The sequence below is a fragment of the Protopterus annectens genome, chromosome 8.part0 (genome assembly GCF_019279795.1).
Source record: "Protopterus annectens isolate FY-2018-M chromosome 8.part0, PAN1.0, whole genome shotgun sequence".
Lineage (NCBI taxonomy): Eukaryota > Metazoa > Chordata > Ceratodontiformes > Protopteridae > Protopterus > Protopterus annectens.
In genome coordinates this window covers 1804636582-1804660410 of record NC_056741.1, presented here as the reverse complement: position 1 = coordinate 1804660410, position 23829 = coordinate 1804636582, and the positions used below count along the sequence as shown (strand labels likewise).

The 23829-nt window shown below is 41.2% G+C and overlaps 1 protein-coding gene across 1 annotated transcript in view; it reads right to left on the bottom strand.

Annotated features, from left to right (window-relative positions):
• Positions 1 to 23829, bottom strand: part of HYDIN (HYDIN axonemal central pair apparatus protein) — a 6673197-nt gene that overhangs the window by 5933676 nt on the left and 715692 nt on the right. The window contains exon 9 of the mRNA XM_044079523.1: positions 16108 to 16207. Coding sequence (XP_043935458.1) covers positions 16108 to 16207 — 100 coding nt within the window. The remainder of the gene's footprint in view (positions 1 to 16107; positions 16208 to 23829) is intronic.

Here is a 23829-nt window from a genome sequence, read left to right as displayed (position 1 = left end):
GGCCTAAACCAGTGATGCAGTAAGAATGAAAGTCTCGGTGTGGTATTTGCTTTCCACAGGCGAGAGAATTGTTAATTTTTTCCTGACATCGGTTAGTGCAAGAAAAAAGGATCCCCAAAGGGGTACTTAGCTTTAGAACACTCCAGCTTCAAATCGGTAGATGAAACTCAGGTAGCGGCCGACAGGCATTCATGCAAACTGCTTCTGTTTTGGGCTGCACAGCAAGAAAGACTGATGTAATGGCATCAGCTGCCTTACCTTATACTACTGATGACCTGATGCAAGTCCTGAAGAGACAGCAATCGACGCAGAAATACTAAGCCTCTGGTATTCGGGCCGGCCGAGGGCTACCCTGGCAGGGATAACACAAATGTGATGACTGCAACAGTGAAACACGAAGAACATCTGGTAGTGACTGGCTCCCAGCCAAAAATGCAGGTGTCTCCTGGATTGCCTGTCCATTTTTATGTGGTAGTATGCATCTTGAAGATCTATAGAGCACATCCAATCATCTTGTCCCAGGAATGGGAGTACTGACTGCAGTGCTACCATCCGGAACTTGGTCTTTCTTACTGATATGTTTAAATTACTGAAATTCAGAATTGGTCTCCAGTTCCCTGTTTTCTTTGGAACTACAAAGAATCTTGAATCTTGCGTATGTTCCGAATCCTATTTGGTCTGCAGGGACTGTCTGGATGACTCTTATGTCTAGCAACCTTTGAATTTCTAAAGTTGCTTGTTCCTTTTGACTGGGTGGAACATCCAGAAAAAGAAGTTATGTCTTACCATAACATTCCATCTGTATTGTTGATCCTCGTTTATTCCTTATGCATGGGTATCGGTTCTGACCTCGGAATGTGCCGGCCATTTTCCAAGCTCGTGTCAGCTTCAAACTCTCGAGCTAAACTCTTACCCACAATCCTCCTCTCCCAGTTACCTCAGATTGAGTTTGCAAGTCAAGGAAGGTAGAGGCTACCTCTGGTCAAATAACCTAAGAGAACTGAATGGTGAGATCCACTAGAAACCACAGAAGGGGGAAGGAGGGAGGGTCGTAATGACTGAACGAGGGTGAACAACACAGATGGTAAGACATAAATTCTTTATCTGATATTGTTAATCCTTGTTCATTCCTTACGCATGGGACAGAGTCCCCAGCTACCTCTATTCCTAGGAGGTTCTCATGGAAGGACATTCCTGAGCACCATAGACCCGAAAGATGCTCTTCCCCTGGAGGCCAAATCCAATTTGTAATGATTGATGAAGGTATGAGGTGTACCCCAAGTTGCAGCTGCACAGATGTCATGTAAAGAAGCTCTGGCATGGAAGGCAACAGAAGTTTCCACCGACCTTGTTGAATGAGCTTTCATGGTAGTGGGCAATGAGATATTACGTTGTGTATAAATGAAGATCACATAGTCCTTCAACCATCTAGCTAATGTGACCTTAGCGACAGCAGATCCTAATCTAGGTCCAGAAAAGGCCAAAAATAACTGGTCAGATTTATGAAAGGGTTTAGTCCTGTTTAAGTAAAAACAGACTTGCCTGTGGATATCTAGAGTATGTAGGCAATACTTTCCTCTGTTAGAATGATTGGGAAAGAATTCAATGGCTTGATTAATGGACATTTCAGAGATCGCTTTAGGCAGAAAAGATGGATTAGTTCTCAGAGACACTCTATCTTTATGAAAAATCAAGTATGGACTCTTGATACATAAAGCTCAAAGCTCAGAAATACGTCTGGCAGAAGTAATGGCGACCAAAAACAAGGTTTTCCATGACAAATACTTGAGGTTGCAAGAAGAGGCTGGTTCAAAAGGTGACATTGTCAGAGCTTGTAGAACTAATGATAAATCCCATGGTTGAATAGGTTGTCTAAAAGGTGGCTTCAGATAATTCACACCTTTTATGAAGGTCTTGCACAATTTATGGGACATAAAAGAAGAATCTTGGACACCCTCATGAAAATTAGAAATTGCAGCCAAATGTACTCTAATGGTAGAGGCCGATAGACTCGACTGAAAAAGATCAGCCAAATAGTCCAGTATTTTTGACACTGGTGCTGAAAAGGGGTCTACTTGTTTATCTTTCAGCCAACAGGTACATCTTTTCCACTTGCTCAGATAAGTAATTCTAGTGGAAGACTTATGAGAAGCAACGAGAATATCACGTACTGGTAAAGAAAGATCATTCTGCCTGGCAATCAAGGGAATTGGAGTAGCCAAGACGTGAGCTTCAGGCTGTTCAATTTGGGATGAATCAGGTTCTGTGGATGTGAGATCAACTCCAGTGTTAGATGGAGAATCCATGGTCGATCTAGTAGGTGAGGCAAAAGGAAGGGGAACCAAATCTGTCGAGGCCAATATGGTGCTATGAAGATCAACTTGCTCTTCAACCGATGGGCTTTCTTCAGAAACTGGGGAATGAGGGGAAAGGGTGGAAATGCGTAAAGACGACAAGAGCGTCCCTGGGTGACTGTCCCGGAGGGGAAATCACGGTGAAGTAGTTGCTGCATTTGTAGTTGGTCGGGGATGCAAAGAGGTTGCAGCAAGGACGGCCCCAGTGGTGGAAGATCTCCGCCGCTATCCAGAGATTCAGGGACCACTCGTGAGGTTGAAGAATCCACCTGCTGAGTCTGTCTGCTATCACATTGGAACTCCCGGGAATGTGCATTGCTAGAAGAAAATGGTTGGTAGCCACTGCCCATTGCCATATCCTCATGACCTCTCAGCAAAGGGGGTAAGATTTGGTTCCACCTTGCTTGATGTACCAGACCACTGCTATGTTGTCTGATTGAATCGCAATTGTCCCAGACGGCAGCAGGGAATAGAATGCTTGCAATGCCAGAAGCACCGCCCTCAGCTCTAGAACATTTATATGCAGATGGGCCTCCAGTTCGGACCAAGTGCCTTGGACTGTCTTGTCCCTGACATAGTCCCCCCCCACCCCATCAGGGAGGCGTCCGTGGTCACTGTGGCCTTGGGTTGCTGGGGGGAGAAGGGACGAGACCATTGTGACGGATTGTGTGTCATCCACCAATTTAAATCCTGTTTGCACCTGTGTGTTACTGGAATCATGGTTGAAAGAGGATGCTGAAAAGGATACCATTGGGTGAGCAGTAGCCATTGTGGAAGCCTCATGTGAAACCTGGCCAGGGGAACAATGGTGATGGAGGCTGCCATGGAACCTAACAGCTGTAGAACCGACTGAGCCGTGGATTTTTCCCTTGAAAGGATTGGAATTAGTTGTTGCTTTATCCTTAGAATTCTGTGCTCTGGAATAGCAGCCCTGCAGTTTTTTGTGTCCAAGATAACCTCTATGAATTCTGTCGACTGAGATGGGGTGAGATTGGATTTTCGCCAGTTTATGGTTATGCCTAGCCTTTGAGCAGTGAGGAGAGAGTATGCCAGGGCTTTTTCCAGTAGATGTCTGGTAGGAGGGCGGAAATGAGCCAGTTGTCTACGTATGGAAACACCTGGAATCCTTGTAGTCGCAAGTGAGCTGTGACAACTGCCATGCACTTTGTGAACACTCTGGGGGCTGTAGAGAGTCTGAAGGGTAGTACTCTGAACTGGTAGTGACTGTCTACCACACGGAAGCACATAAATCTTCTTAATGGCCTGTCCACTTTTATGTGGTAGTACCCATCTTGAAGATCTATCGAGCACATCCAATCGTCTTTTTCCAAAAGCGGGAAGATAGACTGTATAGTGACCATCCAGAATTTTTCTACTCTCAGAAACCTTGTTCAATACACTGAGATCCAAAATTGTTCTCCAGTCCCCGATTTTCTTTGGCACCAAAAATAGTCTTGAGTAGAATCCGGATCCTAGCTTGTCTTGAGGGACTATTTGGATGACTCTCTTTTTTAGCAGCTTTTCTATCTCTAGTGCTGCTTCTTCCCTTTGAGTGGGTGGAACATTGAGAAGACTTTTTGAAGGGACAGGACAAAGATCAAAGGGGATATGATAACCTCTGGTTATAATCCTTTGCACCCAAGAATCGGTGGTGATGGTTAGCCAGGCAGAAGGGTACAAGGAGAAACGTCACCCAACCACCTCCAGAGGAAAGGAGTTGGGCCGCTCTTCAGGAGTGCTGGTAGGATTGACCAGGGAAAGAATCCCTGGAACCCTGGTTACACGGACCCCCTCTGCCCTGAAAAGAGCGTCTTCCCTGTAAGTTTCCCCCCTCTGCCTCTGGGGGAGAACTCGGCCTGTGTGTCACGGAAAGGACCCTGAGATTTTTTGAACCATATCTTCCCACTCTTTTGGTTTTGGGAGAAAGCACGTTGAGGGGAAGAATAATGGACACCTACGGCAGAAAGGGTCTTACCATCCTGTTCACATCTGGCCAGTGTGCTTTTAACTTTGGGCCCAAACAACAAGGAGGCCTCAATGGGAGCATTAAGAAAGGAAGCCTTAAAGGGTTCCATGAAATTGCACAAGCGCATCCAGACATGTCATCTCAAGATCGCAGCTGAACCCGCTGCTCCTGCTGCTCCTTCTAATGCTTGAGATATCAGTCGCATAGAGGAGCTAGATATAGATTCAATGATGGCCAGCTAAGACACCACTTTGTCACAGACCTCATCAGACATGGCACCAGCCAAGGTTTCAGAGAGCACAGAAATCAGATCCTTTTGAAGCATGGTTAAATGTGCCATATAATTCAGGGACCTGATAGTAAAGGTCGCTGAAGCAAAGGTGCACTTCCCTATCCTGTCCAGCGCCCAGGACTCTTTGTTAGGTGGATGGGCAGTCTGGCTTTCTTCTTCTGCCAGATCCTTTTTTGTTGTGGCTGCCACCACCAAAGCATCCACAGGAAGACCTTTGGACCAATGGGGATCCAAAGCAGGAGGGGACAAAATCTTATCTGGCCTTCAGGGAATAGCTTCGACAGTATCAGGAGCCTTCCAAGCACACTGCATGATGAGCCGGACAAGTTCATCGGCAGGTGGAGTAACCCAGGAGGTAGGAGGCCGGGGGAGAAAAGCCTGCAGGAGCACAGATTTCTCAGAGGTCGGATTAGGGGACTGCCAGTCACCTCTCTATTTCAGGATTTCAAGGCTATCACCAAAGGATACCTCAGAGGGTGACCAATGGGATCCTTCCCCCTCATCGAAATCTGTGTCTTCAGTGAGGGACTCCCCCGTGGAGTCCATGTGCTTCCTCTTATATGAACTTTTCCAGTGGACCTCCTCAGTGGGAGAAGCTGGAGAAGACAGCGGAAAAGGGGATTCCTGTGGGAATGTGTCCTGAGGCCCTTGCACCAGCGGTGTCCGCTAGGTGCAACTTGTGAAACCAGTGTAACAGAGGAGGGCAGAGGTATAGACAGTCTAGAATTGCCAGCAGCAGCGAAAGCCTTCTCCATCAGTTGGAAGGCTGGTCCACCCAAAAAGGAGTGCATGTCTATGACAGGGGTCACCCCTCCCCTAAGTGGCTCAGCCTGCCGACCCAGAGTCCCTGGATGGCTGTGGAGCAGCAAGCTATGCGTGTCACAACTGACATCCTGGGTCATAGCAAAACTTTCCTGCTACGAAGGCAACTGCGGTTCCTTAGTAAGATCCATAAAGGGGACCGCAGAAGGAGAAGACTGTGCTATATCCATGGACTTCAAAGGCAATGAAGGAGGAGAATAAGAAGGGGTCTTTGGAGACAGGTGATCACCTCCGAAGGAAGGATAGTTCCTGAGGGGTGGGATACCTCTGGCCAAGAGCACTTGATCCACAAGACGCAACACATCATGTTCGGAAAGGCTTCTAGTGGACCTCATGTAGACTGAGGGAGAAACAGGCCTGTCCACTGAAGAGGCAAACTCGGTGCCCATCTCATCTGTCTGCACCAAGGACAATGGTGCAGAGAGAGACTGGACTATGGTTGTCTGCACTGAAGAAGTCATTGGTGCCGAGGTCATGGTCTGCACCGACACACGGATCGGTGCTGAAGTGGTTGTCGGTGCCGAAGCTGGAACCGACAAAACTGGAGTCAACAATAAAGGTGTCGGTTCCGAGGAAGATCTCAGAGCCGATGTGGTCACGGTCTGCGCCGATACAGTGGTGATAGTCTGAACCGAGGAGCCCCTCGGTGCCAATATAGTGAAGGCTGCAGGAGAAGACACAGCCGAGATCACTAATGGAGCCGAAGGCCTCGGTGCTGAAGGTCTAGGCACCGAAAGCACTGGGGATGACTGAGTGAGCTCCAGAGCTGAAACTTTAGCCTTTTTAGGTTTTGGTTGGCGGGAGTCCCCAGCTGGGGATGAAGGCAAAGATTTAGCCTTAGTAGGAACATCCAAGATTTTCTTATGGGCCCTAGGAGGGGTTGAGGCCTCCAACCTAGAAATAGCCTCTGAAAAGGGAGATTTAAGAAGTCCCTTCAGTAACAGCTTGTTTTTTCTTTCCAACAAGGTTCTATTCGAAAAGTTCTCACAAATAGTACAGGCTGGGTCAACAGACAAATGGAAAGCTCCCAAACAATAAACACACAAAGAGTGTGCATCAGAAGTAGATAGTTTGTGTCCACAATCAGAACACCGCTTAAACCATAGACTACCTTTCTTATCTGCCATGACAGCAAATTAATTAACAGAAAAGGTACCAGCAATGGTACAAGAGAGTACCTGAAGGTATAAGAAAAAAGGGGGAAGGATTACCAACAATGGTAAAGAGAGATACCTAGAGGTAAAAGTAGTAAAGAAAGGAGCAGAAAAACATGAGGAAATTATGTACGCTAGATGCGATAGGGTAAGAGACAATGAAATATAAACTTTTCTGACAGAAAAGTAACCTGAAAAACTATTAAACAACAAATAACTGTACTTAGCTCAAGAGAAGTAGCTTGACACGACCGAATGGCAATGTGGCAAATGAAATCTGAGGTAACAGGGAGAGGGGGATTGTGGTTAAGAGTTTAGCTTGAGAGTTTGAAGCTGACGCGAGCTTGGAAAATGGCCAGCTCGGTTCCGAGGTTGGAACTGATACTCATGTATAAGGAATGAATGAGGATTAACAATATCAGATCCTTTTTTATCTTTGGAATGAAAAGGGAAAGACATACGGTGTAACCTCTGGATATGATCCTTTGCATCCATTTGTCTTTTGTTCTTTATTGCCAGGCTTCTGGGTACAAAGCTAAGTGACCCCCGACTGCCTCCAGAGCTGGACAGACAGGCCTCCATTCAGGAGAGCTGAAAGGGCTTACCAAAGAATATTTTTCGCCCTTATTCTGTGGACCCCCATGCCACGTGGTCAGCATCTTCCATTACTACTTCCCCCTCTGCCTCTGGAAGAAGCTTCACCATGTGTGTCTTGAAAAAATCTCTTAGATTTTCAGAACCACATTTTACCACTTCCTTTCTGACCTTTGGGATAAGGTCTAGTAAGCATGGAAAAACAGACTCCTATGGCAGAAAGTGTCTTTCCTTCCTGGTCACACCTGTTGAGTGTATCCTTGACTTTGGGCCTGAATAAAGATGAGCCATCGAATGAGGGAATCACAAAGGAATATTTAAAGGGCTCTGCAAAGTCACACAAGTGCATCCAAGAATGTCTCCTTAGGGAATTTCTAGAACCTGCTGCTCTACTTGCTCCATCTGCTGTATATGAGATGAGTTTTATGGGGGCATTGACAACTGAGTTTAAGGTAGAGAGCTGAGAGGATATTTTATCTGCAACCCCTTCAGCTGTTGAACCTTGGCGAGTATCTCCTAGCTCTTTCAGGATGTCTCTCTGCAACCTTGTAAAATAAGTGAGGTAGTTCAACAATCTGAGAGAAAAAGTTGCTGAAAAAAAATGCTCTTTCCATATCTGTCCATTGTCTAAGACTCCTTGTTCGGGGGATAGACAGAAGAAGATGTGTATGGGAGTTCCTTCTTGGTGGCTGCCGCCACAACCTTAGCATCTACTGAGACTCTCTTGGTTAGAAAAGCCTTGTCTGAAGGAGATGTGATAAATTTGTTTGGTCTCCTAGGAACACGTTCCACTGAATCTGGGAACTCCTACACCTTCTGAGAAACTAGGTCCATAAGTTCATCAAAAAATGGAGACAACCAAAAGGTGGAAGGGTGTGATCCGAAGGTCTTCAAGTATATGGACTCCTCTGTTGAAGGGTTGGTGGACTTCCAGATGTCTCTCTGCTTTAGCATTTCCAGGATGTCTCCAAAGGAGACATCATCAGGAGATGACTGTGGGGACCATTCAGCTTCATTGAGGTCTGTATCAGAAGTGATGGACTCCTTTGGAGAGTCTAAATGCTTCCTCTTGCACAGTTTCTTCCGAGGGACCTCCTCAGAGGGGTACTCTGGGGAGGTTTCATAAAAGTGCGTGGTGCCCTGTGGGGCATCCTGAGGCCTAGGATCTCTGCATCCCAGTGTGTGAAGGGGTATAGAGGCAGACACCGGAGCTTTTGGGGGTAGAACATCCGGAGATGACAGTGCAGCCATCTGTGGAGAGTGGAGCCATCTGTGGAGACAGCACTCTCCTCATTACCTCAAAAGTCCCCCATCCCTGATCTGAGGATATCCCTGGATCCGAAGTAGCTGAGGGACCCTCCCATAACCAAAGATGATGGGCCTGAGGCTGAGGTAGGAGCTGAGCTCAGCCAAGCCGAGGCCCCAAGAGGCAAAGCCAGATCCAACAACTGTCCAATCCGACTCGCCTCCCCAGACCCAACTGGAGAGCGCAGGCTCCTAGACTCCTCCAGCTCCGATGGAGCTGAGGAAGTCAAAGCCATCGTCAGATCCATATATCCCAAAGTAGGTCTCAGATCTGTGGGTTCCACTATGACCAGCTCCAGATATTTTGACTCCAAAGCCAGGGGTTGGATCGGAGAAGGAATCAGAACAAAAGAGGTGGATGAGGAAGGATCCAAAGCCCTCGGGGTCGGATCCAACATAAACTTGGCCAGCGCTGGTGTCTTCAACAGCCTCTGTACCACCCAATCCACATCGTCATCCAAAAGACTCCTGGAAGACCTAGTCAAGGAGGTTGGAGACTAAGAAAGTTGCAGAACTGGCAATCTGAGTGTAGGGGAGAATGGCTCCAAGGGTGGAGACCGGCTCCATATTTCAAACTCAACCTGCACTGAGGCAGACAATGTCGGAGCTGAAGATGATTTGTTGGATCTGATAAGCTTTGGATCTGAGGTGAAGATTTTTTGAATCTTTTTTTGTCAGTTCCAGTAAAGTGGAAGAGGAAGATCTCTTTCTGGACTTGTCAGATGTGTCAGATTTTGAGGTGGGAGACTTGTCAGTTTTGGATAAACCTGGACCTTCTTCTAAAGCCTCTGAGAAGGGTTTTTTTAAAAGTCCTTTCAATTTTAATTTGTTCTTCCTCTCCAGGAGAGCTCTGTGATTAGAAGCATGATAAACAAAGAATGACTCCTGGAGATGGATGGCCCCAACGCAATAAACACAAAGAGTGTGTCCATCACTTAAGGGCATTTTCTTTCCACAGCCTTTACATTTTTTGAAACCCATTGGTCTCAAATCCTTGTTAGACATTTTAACACAGAAAAACTAACTGGATAGAGTCAGAAATAACTTTTTTTAAACTAAAGCTAGACCCTCTAAGCTAAAATGGATCAAGTTATTGGTAAGAAAGGGGGAAAAATTACAAAGGGGAACAGATGGAGGCACAACCCTCTAACTTAAAGGGGTGATTCCCGGGAGACAGAAAAGGTAAGACAATGCCCCCTAACTTAAACAGGCTAAGAAAAAACAGTTCTCTAACTTAAACGAACTCTACTTAAAAAAAAGCGTCAAGGAAAGAAAATAAGGAAGGGATAAGAGCCCTCTAACTTAAACGGGCTATTTAATTGTAAAAAGGGAGCTGGGAGAGGGACAACAAGGCCTAAATGAAAGATGACGGACAATTGCAAAAAAACACCCACAAAATGGGAAAAAGACTAACTCACTAAGTAATGACAATATAAAGTTAAATAACAAATAAAAAAGGCACTTTTTAAAGATTGAACAAGAAAATAAAGGTAATACTTAGCCAGAGCTAGCAGACGAGCACCCAATCTTGTTTAACGGCAATTGAGATCTGGGGAAGGTTCTATTGCATGCTAGGATAGGGTTTAGCTACGAGCTGGCAGAACATCTCGAGCTTGAATATAAAGCCCGAGACAGAGCCGAGGAACAAATCCGAACACAACCTAATAAGAATGAAGGCGAGATAGGACAACATCACATCATTGTTTTTGAGCTGGCTATAAAGAGGGAGCAAGGCATGTTCAAACTGTTGGGTCTTGTGCCGAACTTATTCCTGCTGGGCCTCAGATAAGACTGAAAGAAACAAAGGAACAATTTCAAAGGTTCTTGATCCTTCCCTACAATCTAAAGTTCAATGGGATACAGGGTATTGGGAGGACAAGCTGAAATTTATTCAAAGTTGACCAGGAATATTTGAATATTGTAGGTGACAAGCCTTGTATCATTTACAAAAAAAAAACATTAATTTTAAGATATTATTATAACTTACCCATTTAGAAAAAAGAGAAAAAAATATTTATTTCGTAAAGTGTGGAAACTGTTCTCAGTGCAAATTTATAGCAAAAGCGGAGAGATTCAAGATACCAGGACTGGGTTATATTAGGTTAACAAAAAACATATTTTTATTATTCAAAGGGAGTGGTATACATGGCCAAGTGCCAGTTATGTGACAGTTATTACACAAGGAAAACTAAGTGAGCATTTAAGAATAGGATTTACCAGGACCAATATGACATACATAGACAGGATGAAAACATGTAAAAGCTCACTTTAGGCATCATTTTAAATATTGTGTTATTGATCATGTTGACCTAGGTTCCAGAGGGGGTCCAAGTAATGATTATTTAGAGTACAAAGAACTTAAAAGGCAGATTAGATGTAATGCCACTGCACCACCGGCTGTAAATGATAATGTTTCCCTAGTCAGCTTCTTGAGGCTGAAGTCTGCCTAGTATTTGTAATTATTTTTAGCAAAGTTAACCTTTATACAGCTACTTGAACAATTATTTCCACAATAACAGTACACAATGTGTTCTGTTTTATGGTAGATGTATTTCTCTGTTATTATGGTTATGTGTTTATGTTAATTTTTCTTTTTTTTTCATTTTTCCTTATTGTTATTTTGATTCATAATGTGTTTACATATATTTACACACCTTTGTGATTTTTTTTTGTATATGGACATGGCTGTACTGTTTAGAACACAGGTTGGGGGGTGTTATTCATGATTTTACAAAGTTAGAAAAAATAAACTGTGTAGGAATTGCTGTTCAAGTATTTCTAAAATGTCAGTTATATTCTGTTAGCTAATCTTGTTCAATTATTAAGGCTTTTAGAGGCTCAGTGTGTTTTGCACACTAATAACAGGTGCTTTAGAGTTTTTATTTGAAAAGTATTTGGGCTATACAAAAAAATTGACTATTTTTATGACAATGTGTACGTTTTTTCAAAAAACTGTAAAGGGGTCTTTAAATTGCAGAGAGGGCACACTAATCAACTAGCTTCTTTTTTAACTTAACATGTGACTTGTTACTTGCATTTAAAGAGTTGTGTGTATAATGGCAGTTTTTCCTTAAGAAGTCCATGTAATTCAGACAAAAACACTCATTGTTGTGGAATAAAAGACTCTTGGCTTCACTTCTGCCTCCTTTTATAAATTTTATGTAGCTTATAGGAGGTGTCCAGACACTGATAGCCTTGCATTGTCCTTCAAAATAGAGCAAATAATATGAAAGAAACAGTACGCAGTATGTCCAGCTCCCAATTACAGTCCCAAGAAACTTATTATGCCACCATAACTCAGTTATTAATTTTCTTTTTAGCAAGCCTTTCCATCATAATATACACTCTTTCCCTATGAATCTGTTTATGCTTAAAAAGAGGGACGGAGTCTTTTTGCATCTTTTACCGAGCAACAGAGTTTTGTGAATCTGCTTGATCCTTTCCAGTAGTCTATACACTTGACTGGGAGGTGTCCCCTGTAGACTGGCCTAGCATATATTTGCAGAACAGTATTTGGAAAGTAGCTGGGTATCAGATATGAAACATAGTATTCTTGCCCCTACATGCAGTTATGACTGGTAAGAAACAGAAGTGTGACTATGACTCGGATGGAAGGCAAACACTTAGTACATTATGGAAGATTGCAGGCCTGGAGAGATAGTCCTTCAACAACCATTTACATAAACCTACAAACAATGGAGAGAGGAGCCAGGAGGCTAGGATAACATGGCAAATGAATTCATCTGTAACTACACCACGTAAATGTGACACTTCACCTTTAGGCTTACAGTCTTAAAGTTACTGTGGGAGAACACACTAAACTGGTAAATTTAAAGGGTGAAGAAGCCTCCCAGAATTTTGTTTTTCACAGTGAAAGAGGCTTTTAATAATACATGAGGAATTTTGCATATAACTGGTAGCATTTCATTGTCTTTATGTTACATATCTGGGCATTACTTTGATGGAAATCAGTCATGTTTACATAGTCCAGTTAAGTAAGAAATGTACTAAAGAGTATAATTCCAAAAAAAAACTCTCTCTTATCACAGTTATCAATGCTTACTGAACCCAAGGTTTGATAACCCATGTCTAAAGTGTGCATTTCCTGCTTGGCAAGTGAACTTAATTTGTAATGGTTTGTGAGGGCAGTTGCCACTTACAGGTTCACTCATCATTTTTAAGTAATAGTTTCAGCAATCCCTTTGTAACATTAAAAAACATTTCCTGAAGTTATTGCTTGGTTGCCACACAGCCCAACCCCAGAACAGCTTGCTGATATCTAGCAAGGTATTACTTAGATCAAAAGAGTCCTTGCTCCATTCAAGACAGCAGAGCTTCACTTGTGTCTATTTTTTTAAATGGATAGTGTGACTACAAAGAGACAAAAGAAAAGTGTGATTAAAATATGTGGTAAATCAAGTTGTTAAATTCCTGGCACTCCTGCCATTGTTATGTGTTGGGATGCCCTCACACATACTGTTTTTTTTAAACACTTTTATTAAATAAGACACAAGCAAATGTACATTAACAGAAAAGAAAACAAACCAATTTAACATTTTTCCCTTTACATACAATATGGATCACATTTTTTTCTTTGCTACTATCAGTCCAACAATACAAAAATTACTGCCTTCCCTTAAACTTCACTCCTCCTCATCCTGGGCATTATTATGCATGTATTTTTCCCCACAATTTCCAACTACTTCTAGGTAGCTTGCTCCTTCACTTTTCTAAAGATCCCCTTTACAGTTCTTTTACCTCTTCATTCAATACTTCAATATACAGCTGGTGTAGACTTTGATTTCCATTTTCTAGTAATTGCTTTTTTGACAGCCAACAGAATTAAATTTAATAAGGCCTTACTATGTCTAGGCAATTCAGATCCTGCAATCCAGATCAAAAGAATCACTTCCTTACTTACAGCTATTTGCTCATCCAATATTTCTAAAGTACTCTGTAGGGAATTTTTAAAATCTGCCAACTCATTACACTCCCAGAACATAAGTTCCCAGTTAGCTTTATCATCTCCATCATAATTCCAACATTTGCTATTTACACGAGTAAAAATTCTTTCAAATCTGCAGAGGTATTTTATACCCCGAGCAAACACTTGCAAGCAAGGATCCTAAAACTTCTGGACTTGGTTGCATAATTGGGAGCCATACATATGCCTTCCACTGTTTTCTTGTAAAATGCTTTTTTCAGTCTCTTCCCAATCTTTTCTAACCTTTTCTGATTGATTTTTATAGTTATTGTGCAATATTTTACATGCCCTACTAATTATCCCTTTCTTAACAGCTGTGTCTGTTCTACATTCAACTAAAAACTCTACCAGAGCAGGTCTTTCACTTCAAATCCCCCTATTCATTTTTTTTTTTTTGCCTGTAGATGAAGCCCTGGTAAGGAAGGCAGTCTTAAGCCTGCAATCCAAATGTCTTCTTGGCCTCATCCCACTCTATTTCCTTTCCTACTTGAGTTATTTGCTCACAATATTTTGGTTCCTTTGCCAAGTTTCTCCAATAAATTCCAACCCACTCTTGCCTATTTTCTGTACTCTTACTTGAAGTCATCCATATTGGTAAAATCTCCTTTCTCCATTCTCATATTAGTGTAGTTATGAGAATACTTTCTGCTACTTTATGAATATAATATCCTGTATTGTGGTTGTTATTCTCCTTAAGGTTCTGCATCCAAAACCAGACTCTGTATCTCTGTTTCTGGAATTTCCCCTTGCTTCATCATCATCCCTTTCCACTCTGAATTATAATCTTCTGCTTTTGTTATAAATATCAGCCTTAACTGGCTAGATCTAAAATATCCCTTCAAATCAGGTAAATCTAAACCACCTTGTTCCATTGGAAGGATCAACTTATCCCACTTAACTCTTGCTTTCTTTCATATCCCTCCCTGATAAATTCCTTCAATGCTTTATCAATTAATGTTCAGAACTTCTTTCGGAGAGATAAAGTATACCTGACCCTTTTAGATGACTTAATGGACTAAACATTTCACTGCTTGTACCTCACTATCCGTAAACAGGACTTTCTTTCCAGTTTCTCAGTTTTTACATTATTTTTTGTTTAGTCTCTTCTCACATATCCTTAGCTGCGATAAGAGAAGCCTTTTTAATACATACCCCTAAATACTTCATCTTATCACATCCCCATAAATATAGATATTGCTGAACCAATTCATGTGTGGGTATATAATTTAAGCTTATAGCCTTTGTTTTATCTTCATTCATTTTAACTTCCCAAAAAACTTGAACTGGCCTCAAAATGTTCCATAATACAGAGATGTTATTTTCTGGATTTAGCACGCACAAAATAATATCATCTGCAAATATAATCAAATTTTGTTGATTACCATTCCAATTATATCCTTGTATTTCTGAGTCCCTTATTTTCTTTGACAATGACTCTAAATATAAAGAAAATAGCAAAGGGCACTGAGGGCTGCTGGGTTCCTCTATTCAAACACAGCTTATCTGAGAGGAACCATGGTACTTTTAATTCTTGCGTCCAGTGCTTCATATGTCCTTCTAATTAACATTATTATTGTATCATGGAATGCAAATGCTTCCAGTGCTCTGCTCATAAAATTCCAACTTACTCTGTCAAATGCTTTCTTTGCATCAAGACCCACCAACAACAGAGGCATTTTCTTATACTGTGCTTCCCTCTGGATAATCATTGCTCTATTAACGTTGTCAAATGTTTGCCTCCCCTTCGCAAAAACCACACTGATCCAGATGGTATCAATTTAGTCAATACTTTTGCCATTCTTTTAGCTAGTATAGACATGCATACTTTATAATCATGGTTTAAAATTGAAATGGGCCTATATGAACTGGATCTGAAGGGTTTTTGCCATTTTTAGGTAACACAGCCACCACAGCTTTCTTTCAAGATGTTGGCTTCCCCTCATTTTTATCTCATCACCTCCTATTATGATTGTTGAGTCTTGTCTGCCTCTAAACTTGGCATAATTAAGTCTTCCATAAATATTTCCATTTGCACTCTTTTTGATTTCCACACTTCCCTACTTTATACAAATTTTCATAAAGTTTCTGGAATACCTCTAAAATGTCTACAGGATCTCTGTTTATTTTTCTTGTTATAGGTTCCTTAAGTCTGGTGACAACACTTTCAATGTTCTGTTGCCCAAGTCGGTATGCTAAAAGTTTTTGTGCTCTGGAGTTGTCAAAAAATAGTTGCTTAACTGTTATCTTTCTAAACTCTTGCATACTATCCTGATACCCCCTTATTTTCTGTTTAGCATTCTGCATTTGTTCCTGTTCTTGTTCTGTGAGATTTCCCTTATTCTGCAATACTTTAACCTTTGTCAGCCCCTTTAAGTAATGTCTATTACTTCTTATCCATATCTCTTTCTCTCTTATTTAGACCCTATTTTTAAACCTAATTTTCATTTTATCCCAGTCACTATATTCTATCTTCCTTAATAACGCTCAAATTTCCACTACTCATAAAGCCTCGCATAATTCTTTAACAAAATGGGAACATAGCTGCAGCTCATGAGACATTTTCCACTGGAACTCGGTATATATTTAATCCACAGCCTCCACTTTATTTTTTTTTACAAATTTCAGTTCTTCCTTACCTGTAATGTCACAGTAGACAGTGTACTGATAAATCTTTGCCTCTCTAGGTTTGAAGATCACATTAATTTCAGCTGAAGAATTTGGCCAAATGTCACCTTCCTAAAAGTAAATGAAATACCCATAAGGTATAAATCAAGTCAAACATTCTAATTAACACATTAAAAGTAAGTTTGATTAAAAAAAACTACTGTGAAAAGTGAAAATAACAGACTGAAGCATACTTCTTAAAGACATTAACAATGCAGGCATTTCATCAAATTGTTAATCCTCGTCCAGGTGCTTCACAGCTGGGTTTTTGTTTAGCTCAATGACTGTAATTTCAGTAGAAGTATCTCACACAGAAGGAGAGCAAAACAGCAATTTTGTCTATTATTAGGACAATCATTGGCTGTCAAAAACCTAATCAAGTGAATATTTTATGTTTCCAAACCAAAATCTTCCATTAAATATTTACAAAAATAATTCTGCATTTTATCTTTATATGAGGCTATTGTATGATAGCATTTCTGATAGCCAGCTTTACTGTCTGGGAGTATTTGTCTGGGAGTATTTTTTTTAGACAATCATTTAAGTTTTAAGTTCAAGTTTTGCCATAGATCTTTTACATCATCTTGCTACTCTGTCCATTCGCAAATGATTCAGTTAAGTTATTCGAAACAGAAGATGCTTTCTGAACTACAGACCAGAACATAATGAATGCACTGACTCATGCTAAAACCAATTCTGTTTAGCGATAAAGGAGTGACCCACCACTTAATATAAACAAGTTAATTCTATATTAGCTAAAAGCTCCTGCCTTAAGGTAAGTTCTAGTATTTTGTGGCTTTCTGTGCCTTGCTTGCAGCCATGCCTTACTGGAGATGCACACACATTAATACATTAAGGGACTTTTTTAACTAAAACCCTATATGCGCATGTGCTTATTTATAAGGATAACTCAAAAGCATTGGTTTTATTAAAACACTTCGTTAGAGTCAAACCAATATGCTACAGATACCAGTAGTCAAACTCAGGTATGCCAGACATGGCTTATTAGTAATACATAACCTTTATTCTCAGACATATGGCTCCTTTCAGATGTCAACTTCTTCTTCTTCTTCTTTCAGCTTTTTGCCGGTTAGGGGTCGCCACAGCGGATCATCTGTCCGCTCATGATTGGCAGTGGAGTTTTACATTGTCGAGTTGCCAGCCCAGCGCCCAACCTTCCACAGAAGGCACACACTCACACCTAGGGCCAATTTTTAGAGTGTCCAATCCACCTACTGCATGTCTTTGGGATGTGGGAGGAAACCGGAGCACCCGGAGGAAACCCATGCAACCACAGGGAGGACATGCAGACTCCGCACAAAAGTCCTTTCAGATGTCAACTACAAAGCAGAAATACACTAACACAAAAAATAAAAGAGCAAACAAGCCAAGAGGAATAAAAGTTGTGGACTTCTTTCAGACCATCCAGTCTTCCAAAAGCACAGCATCCGGGTGCCCTGGCTATTCATCTTCTAGATGTATGCTGATCTTTGAAAAGGTTTTGCTTATAAAGATAAAGCTTAATTAATTAATGTATCAAAATCAATCATGATCCAAGACAAAGGTACTTAACTGCCTACCCACAAGTGCACTGAAATTATGTTCTATATTCAAAACTAAAGTACATTATATATATATATATACACACACACACACACACACACACACACACACACATATACTTTTTTAACATTAAACTCAAAGACGGAATTTAAATCTCTAGATCTCATTTCATAATATATTTGTACTTCAAGTTTCTAAGGAAATTTTCCACATTCCCATCCAGGGTAACTTAAATGTTTTCTACACAACAATTTTTAAAGACATCACATTCCCTTGAGAGCCATTACAAGAATGTGCAGCTAACTCATTTTTAAATTTCTGCAACAGACATCCCTAATATGTCCCTGAACACAAATTCTGATATAATGTTTACTCTTATTTATATAACTAGTGCACACCCACAGCTAAAAGCACAGTTGCACAAGGCCTACTTACCTGTAACAGTAGACATTTGAATTTTACACTGTCTCAGTTAAACGAGATCTGTGCCCGCATGAACCTACACTAGCAGCTATCCAGAGCTCAAAAGTCTCCTCCTGACTTCCTGTGTCAAGGGATCAACTAAGCCACTTCCATCAGATGAAGCCTAACCTTTGTCACAGGAAGTTGGTTGATCAGGCTGTTAGTGCTAAGTAGAAAGAACTAAGAAGGATCAGAAACAAGAATTGCCTGGAAATAACCAAGTTGCAGTAAAAAAATACCAACACCAACACAAATAAACAAAGCCAACCAACAACACGACAAGGTTGGATATCATCGAACTGTATATAAAATAATGGGATGGTGGGTGGGTGCTAACCAAGATTTCCGACTGGCCAGGTAGGGACTAAAAAAAAAAAGGTCTTTAATGTGGAACATCAGAGTTCCGCATTAAACAGAAGCAGCTCTGTGTGTTTATTTTTTATTTGGGCCAATCAAAAATAAATAAACACAGAGCTACTTCTGTTTAATGCGAAATATCGCACTTCCGCATTAGACAGAAGTAGCTCTGTTTTGCAATGTTTTGATTGGCCTGTATACTGGTATATGGGCCAATCAAAAATCGCTAAACACGGAGCTACTTCTGTTTAATGCAGAACATCGCAGTTCCGCATTAAACAGAAGTAGCTCTGTTTTGATTGGCCCATATATCAGTATACGGGCCAATCAAAAATCGCTAAACACGGAGCTACTTCTGTTTAATGCGGAACATCGCAGTTCCACATTAAACAGAAGTAGCTCTGTTTTGCGATGTTTTGATTGGCCCATATACCGGCATACGGGACAATCAAAAATCGCAAAACACAGAGCTTCTTGTGTTTAATGCAGAACTTCCGCATTAAACGCAAGAAGCTCCGTGTTTAGCGATTTTTGATTGGCCCGTATGCCAGTATATGGGTCAATCAAAAAAAAAAAAAACAAAGCGGAGGCTGCCTGGGATTTAAGCCGGCAGTGCGGGACTCGGGATCAGGCTGCTGATCTCGGGACAGTCCCGCCCAAATAGGGACGTCTGGCAACCCTGGTGCTAACACTCAGGCAGTGTGAAATTCGAACATCTAGTATTACAGGTAAGTAGGAATTACACAACTGTACTATATTCATCATTCACACAGCCTCAGTGGCATATGGCTAAATTCCCAAAGCTTACCCTACCTGGGAGTAGGAAAGATAAGAATCCAGGACTCTGGTGCCAAAGAAGAGATGAAAGCATTGGAGTACCAAGAAAACATGTATCAGACTGGATTTGCTGGCAGTGTGGAACACAGTAATGAAAATGCATCCCAGAAGGAGAAGCATAACTCTACCAGAGACAAAGCATCTATTAACCACACAGACTTACCACTCTGTGAAAGACATCCTGCATATCCTCTCATGTGGCATTTAGGAGGAAATCTATGAAGATATTTTGAGCTCAACATTTTATAGTTTGCAGTGATCCTCCAGTGACTGTGTAAGGTTATACGATCTCCTCCTTGCATTTATACAAACATCTAAATATTAGTCTAACTCCATAAACTCTATCATTGCACAGCTTTAAGAATTAGTAAATGCAACTGTTAAATGATACTTTGTACCCATCTAGTCTGAAATTATTGGAAGGTGTTCAAATTGTTGGCCTATGTATTTTCTAAGTGAAAACTGCATTTTGATGCATCAATTGTTTTTGTATTATTGTTTTATGTAGTCTTAAATGTATTCCTGTCATGTTGTTACTCTTAAACATTTTTTCTGTATGGAGCTTTTCTCCCCAGGCCTCCACTGAAAATGGACTTATGGCTCAGTTGGACACTTCTGGTAAACAAGTGTAAAATAAAATAGATAAATGAAATAAAATAAATAAATTGCATGTGAAGCCTGCAATCACTAACTCCATGCATTTTTTTAAACTGTATGTGAAGCCTGCAATCACTAACTCCATGCACGTTTTTAACAAAAACATTGGAACAGTTATGACAAAAAAAAAAAAAAGAAGTTAGCTGCAGTGGTGGTGCTGCGGTAGCGTTGTCGCCTCACAGTAAGACGCTGTCCGGTTCGATTCTCAGCTAGAGCGTCTTCGGCGTGGAGACATGTGTGAATGGGTGTACCTTCGTTTAAGGTTGTGCATCACGGCTGGCAACTCGGCATGTAAAATTCTATCTGCCAATCATTAGCGGACTGGAGTTCTGCTGTGGCGACCCCTAACCAGTTAAAGCCGAAAGACACAACAACATGACAAAAAAGAAGCTACAGTACTAAAAATAAACAGGGTACATACAAATGAAAACACTCAAAGTAACACATCTTGATCTAGGTGTGTACGAAAGCCTTTCAAAGATCATGACAGCATATGACAGGTCTTTTTTGCAGGAGTGGAACCAGTGTCTGAAAAGTGATCATACAGGATTATTTTTTAACTCAGCAGAAATCAATCAGTTGCTGATGAGACTATACTGAGGTTCTTTGGTGTTGAAGGACTGTAGGAAAACAGGAAGCAAAACTCACTTTCCAAGTAGTACTTGGGAAATGACAGACAATTATCTTGTGAAGGGGGGAAGACACCAGCAGGTCAGTGTTGCATGGAGTGGAGCTGGGGTCTACTTAATGTACCTATTTGTCACCATCTCTGTTAGTCTTCACTCTTAAATGAGCTGATTCCAAGATCTGGCACAGAAGTAGATGCTACTTCTGATATCTCTAGAAAGTAGCATCACAAGGAAGTGGGGTTGACAAGTTAGTCAAGGTTTCTTATGGGAGTCCTGGGACCAATGCCTCATGATAAGCAGGAACGGTGACCACAAAAACAAGCCTCCATGTAACAACTGAACTGATGATAAGGAACAGCACTAGCTCCATCATCTAAACCTACAATACACCTCTCATTCTTGCATGCGCAGCATGCTTGCAGTCATTTGTGGTGACTGGATTATGGCTGCTTTCACACAGATATTTAATTTTGTCTTGCATGTCTTGGATGAACAATGATTCAAAAGGGCATTCCATAAATTTATATATATATATAAATTTATATATATATATATATATATATATATATATATATATATATATATATATATACATATATATATATATATATATATATATATATATATATATAATATAAATTTATGGAATGCCCTTTTGAATCATTAAATGTAAATTATATATGCAGCCAAGCATATTTTGGTAAGCATGCAGCAGCCTGCTTTCCTGATCGACATATGCAATGCAAACCTGCTTCTCTAGTCATAGTGGCACTGTTTCTGAGTAAAGTACTAAGCCCAGAGCAGTAGCTAAAGTCAGTGCAAGCAGTAAGTCACAATTCTGAGTTAATTCAGAACTCTGACAACTCGGATCTTCTTACAGATGTCAGAGCAACAATCTACACTCTTCCATGTAATGAGTCTTAGCTTCACCTGATGGACAGGTTCAAATGTATACAGTTTACTTTTGTAGTACAACATTAGGATTCCAAGGAGGACTGACCTATTTAAAGAGAGGTTTCAGGTGTAAAATTCCCCTCAGAATCTGTTTCACTAAAAACAGAGAAGAGAGTGGAGGACCTATGGGCAGATATGCTGATGTGGCCCCAAGATGTACCCTGACATAGATATAAGAAGGGCCAGAGGACAGTAACTCACACAAATATTGCAGTACCAAAGGTACATAGCCCTGGTTATTGGCTAGGCACCAAACAGAATAGCTTTTTCCACTTGCCAGTATAACATTTCCTAGTAGTAGGTTTTCTTGCCTTTCAGTACCTGCTGCACATCCTCATGAAATAGGTGCATGAAAGGTATCAAGCCTGAATCATCCAAGCAGTTAGTTAAAGTTGTTTAAGATCTGGGTGTATCTAACTTCTCTTGTCTTGTTTGAGTAGGTCCAGTCTGTGAGGAATCCTGTGGTAATTGCCCTTGGCTAATTCCATAAGAAGGAAGAACAAATGCTGACTGGGCCAAAGGAGTCACCATAACTATTTTTTGAGAATCCTTTTGAATCTTAATAATTACCCTGAATATTGGTGGAAAGGCATAAAATTCTCCGAACCATGGGAATGAGAATACATTTGTGTTCCAGATTTACATAAAGTCCTGGACAGACTTTACTCAGTTGTCTATTTTGAAAGGATGCAAACAGATCTATTTGAGATGTTCCCAACAAGTGGGTCCTGGAAGATCCCCTTGTTCAGCTTCCATTCATGAGGATCTGTCCAGGTTCTTCTCAGCTTGTCTGTTTAAATATTGTTCCTCTGATGGAATGCAGGGTACTTGGATGGTTAAGGACTGCTGTACATCTGTCTCCCAAACCATCACAGCCAACTTGCACAGACAGTAAGACCTGGTGCACTGCTGTTTATGTACCACATAATGGTGGTGTGGTGTCTAACTGTACAAGTCCCAGGGACCACAGGTGATGAAAAGATTTCAAGGCATGGATCACAGCCAACATGTCTGACATTTGTGTGTTTGGTCTGTTTGAAGAATTCCAAAGAACGTACACCATTACCCCCATAGAAACTACACCCAAGCAAAATATGAGTTGTCTGTGGTTACAGATTGATTTGGGTTGCAAGGAGAAAAGGTGAGACTTGGATTTGGTTCTAGCTGTTCTCTCCACCAATACAGTAACCTTTTGACAAAGCCTAAAATTGGAATCCAAAATTCCTTGTGGATACTCTGAATAGTATAGACAGACATAGTAAAACTTCTGCAATAGGAAATGAAAAAGGACCAAGCACTTGAACGGTTGCCAGACACAGAAAATGGTTTCACTTACCCTTATAAATCTTTTGAGTAGACCTCTTCTGAGAAGGAGGCAAAACATGGCCTACATTATTTGAAAGGAAAGCATGTATGGCCATCAGGAAAACCTGAGAAACCAGGCAGATGTTTGTGAAGGTCCAGGTGAGGCTAACAGGAGTGTTAAAGATGATTTGGTTGCAGATCCATAAGCCAGCTGAGCTTACTCAAGTGAGGCCAGATGAGAGGGAACTAAATCAGTCTGGGCCAGTACAGAGCAAGGAGAATCAGTTGTGATTTGCAGGTTGATGCCTTGTGCAGAAACCTGGGTATTAGGGGAAGATGGAGAAAGCATCAACGAGACCACATGGGCCACTGGAAACTAGAGCATCCAAGGGTGACTGTTCCTCTGAGAAAATTAGGGTAAAGTATCTTCTGCAGCAAGTTTTGAAAGTTGGGTCTAACAAATTGTAGCAAGGTTTGCCCCACTGACTGAAAATCTGTTCAGCCACTGATAGAATGAGGGGCCACTCATGAGACATTATGATAGACCTGTTGAGCTGTCTGCTAGCCAGTTCAACCTTCCTGGAATGTGCATTGCTGTTAGAAAACAAACTTGAATCCAGTGCCCACTGTCATACTCTCATTGCCTCTCTGCATAGGGTTAAGATCTGGTTCCTCCATGTTTGCTGCTGTACCAAACCACTGGCATATTGTCTGATTATACGGCTATAACACCCTGCATGAAAGATGCTGGAAACTATTGAAATTATTACTCCCCAACTGCCTCCAGAGGTGGACAGTTGGACAAGCCTTCAGGAATGCTGATTTGGTCTTCCTGTGAATGGATCTCCATAACCTTGGTCTTGTGGACTCCTTCAACTTCATAATTTGTATGCATTAAAGGGGTCATACCTCTGCAATGGCCACCTATAT